The sequence below is a fragment of the Plectropomus leopardus genome, unplaced genomic scaffold (assembly GCF_008729295.1).
Source record: "Plectropomus leopardus isolate mb unplaced genomic scaffold, YSFRI_Pleo_2.0 unplaced_scaffold4579, whole genome shotgun sequence".
Taxonomy (NCBI): Eukaryota; Metazoa; Chordata; class Actinopteri; order Perciformes; family Serranidae; genus Plectropomus; species Plectropomus leopardus.
In genome coordinates this window covers 140-2,626 of record NW_024650214.1, presented here as the reverse complement: position 1 = coordinate 2,626, position 2,487 = coordinate 140, and the positions used below count along the sequence as shown (strand labels likewise).

The 2,487-nt window shown below is 40.2% G+C and overlaps 1 protein-coding gene across 1 annotated transcript; it reads right to left on the bottom strand.

The window, feature by feature from the left end:
- Window positions 1-460: 460 nt before the first annotated feature.
- LOC121939343 (trace amine-associated receptor 13c-like) lies at window positions 461-1,670 on the bottom strand. The gene is made up of 2 exons (XM_042482381.1): window positions 1,498-1,670; window positions 461-1,277 (listed from the first exon to the last, which is right to left on the bottom strand). The coding sequence occupies exons 1-2, from the start codon at window positions 1,668-1,670 to the stop codon at window positions 461-463; spliced, it is 990 nt and encodes a 329-aa protein (XP_042338315.1).
- Window positions 1,671-2,487: the final 817 nt, after the last annotated feature.

The window sequence follows — 2,487 nt, the reverse complement described above, 5'->3', positions numbered from 1 at the left end:
ACAGTCTCCCACTACAATATGTTGGCATCGCAGGAGTCAGGCTGAAGTATCTTTAATGTTACAATAAGCTTAACAGATTTTGGAAACCAGGGGTAACAAAAAGCATAGATCCTTGGGTTTAGACAGGAGTTAAAAAAGAACAGCCAGGCCTCTATGGGCACAGAGGTAACACCAAAAGAGTTGCTCTGTCCTAGAAGGGAGGAACAAAAATATGGACAAAGACATATCAAAAACATAACTACAACCACACCGAGAGTCCTGGCTGCTTTCATCTCAGATTTTCTAACATCGAATGACAAAAAAATTAAGAGGAGGACATGTAGATTTCTTTTACACACATTTTCATAAAAGGCAAACTGCTTGTTTTACATTTGTCCCAACTTAAGTTTCAGTAGCATCAATAAATAGTTCATTCGTTTCTCACAGGAAAAAAATCTCGGAATGACTGAACCCTCTCCTACTATAATATGTTAGCATCACAGGAGTCAGGCTGAAGTATCTTTAGTGTTACAATGAGCTTAATAGATTTTTGAAACCAGGGGTAGCAAAAAGCATAGATCACTGGGTTTAGACAGGAGTTAATATAGAACAGCCAGGCCTCCAAGGATAAAGAACTGAGGCCCAACAAGCTGTTCTGGCCTGCAAGAATGGAGCAAAAATATGGGCAAAGACATATCAGAAACATAACTACAACCACACCGAGAGTCCTGGCTGCTTTCATCTCAGATTTCTTAGCAGTTACTTTCACTGAAACTTGAAGAGTTACAGCTGCAACATGAGAGCGCATGGCACGAGCCTGAGACACAGCCACCACAAATACTCTCATATACAGAACTATGATGACAGTGACAGGACCCAGAAAAGTCAAAATAAGGTCAACAACTCCTGCTATGTAGTGAATGACAGTCACACACTCTCCCGAGCAGGAATTATACCTGCCTGGTTGTTTCAAGTTATCCTTCATGATGAGACTGTTGTAGAAAACAGAACAAACCCAACAAAGACAAATGCAGATTGTAACTCTTCTCACAGTGACTCTGGCAGAGTAATGCAGAGGGTCACAAATGGCTACATATCGGTCAACTGAGATGAGCACCATGTTTCCTACTGATGCAGATGTGATAATGTACGATAGATACAGATGCAGGACGCACATGATGTCACCAAATAACCAGCAGCCATCAGTGATGAACATTGTAAAGATCATGTTCAGGCCGACAAAGAAATCTGAGACAGCCAGAGAGAGGAGGAGGAGGTTGGTGGAGCTGTGAAGCTGCCTGAAAGAGGAGCATCATGTATTATTGTTAGTTGCTGTACTATGAATTGCAATTCTATTGTAGTATTTAGCAGCTATAATACATTAATAAACTATAACAGCAATATGAAAAATATAGATAAGCACATACCACAATCTGACATTTTCCTATCTGCTTATGCATGAACCATAAATATCTGTACATCTATCACTTTCATAAATGGATTCAGATATGTCACTACTTGAAGTGTGAGATGGAGATGATGACCAGCAGGTTGAGAGTCACAGTGAAAACAGAGATGAAGGACAGCAGACTGAAAATAAGCACAGCCTCAGTTTGTGGACGCTTTGGCTTCCTGCAGGAAGAGTTGAGGAGTTGTGGAAAGCAGAGTTCACTTCCTTCCTCTGTCTCCATCATCAGAGAAAAGAGCTGAGAGGCTGCTGAGCTCTGGCAGCGTTATGCCCAAACCTCTCTTTCTACAGAGGATTTATCACTTTGTTCCACTCCATCCCATCATCCCTTTCGCCCTGCTGCAGGTGTGGCCAGCCAGTCCCAAACTGAGCACCAAACAATGTTGTAACACTGTGGAGAGTTACATCATGTCAAGAAAGCACAAACAATTCAAATTAGTTGCAACAAGAACACAATGTTTTCATGGGCTCATTTTCCAAGTGTTGACTCCGTAGGACAATACGCCCAATTTTACACAATTCTTTTGAAATCAAACTTCAAGTGTATCTCACGAGTGACAGACTGGATGACAGGTACTTCTGCATTTGCTGAGTTTTCTTAATGGATTTCGGTCTCTCCTCTAACAGTTCAATCATTTCCAACACGTTCTTGTCCCATATCTCGTTTTGTTGCAATAAATAAATATAAATGTAATGATAAGAGCTGTATAGAAGAATCACATTTATGCAAGCAAGGAGCCCCCACTGGTTTGCAGCTGTTTCTCTGTACTGGTGACTTGCAAACAAGATTTTTCAAAGTACTAGGAGAAGTTTCAGGCAATGCTTTTACATCTTTTAGGTGGGCTTGTCAGGATAACTACTATTGCTGGAACATATATTGCCACAGAGATAATTGCGAAAAACAATATTAGTGTTGTTGTGAGACCATTTTATGTCACTGATACAGTGATAATAGTGTGATAATAAGAGTACACATTTCAGAGAGCAACAGGCATTTAATTTTTACAAATATTTACAGGCTAGAATGTGGGAAAAAATTA

Bases quoted from the DNA above. Each gene is read 5' to 3' on its own strand.
- LOC121939343 (XM_042482381.1), bottom strand. From the start codon at position 1,670: ATGGAGACAGAGGAAGGAAGTGAACTCTGCTTTCCACAACTCCTCAAC. The intron at 1,278-1,497 runs GTAGTGACATAT...CTCCTCTTTCAG, and splicing joins ATCTCCATCTCACACTTCAA to GCAGCTTCACAGCTCCACCA.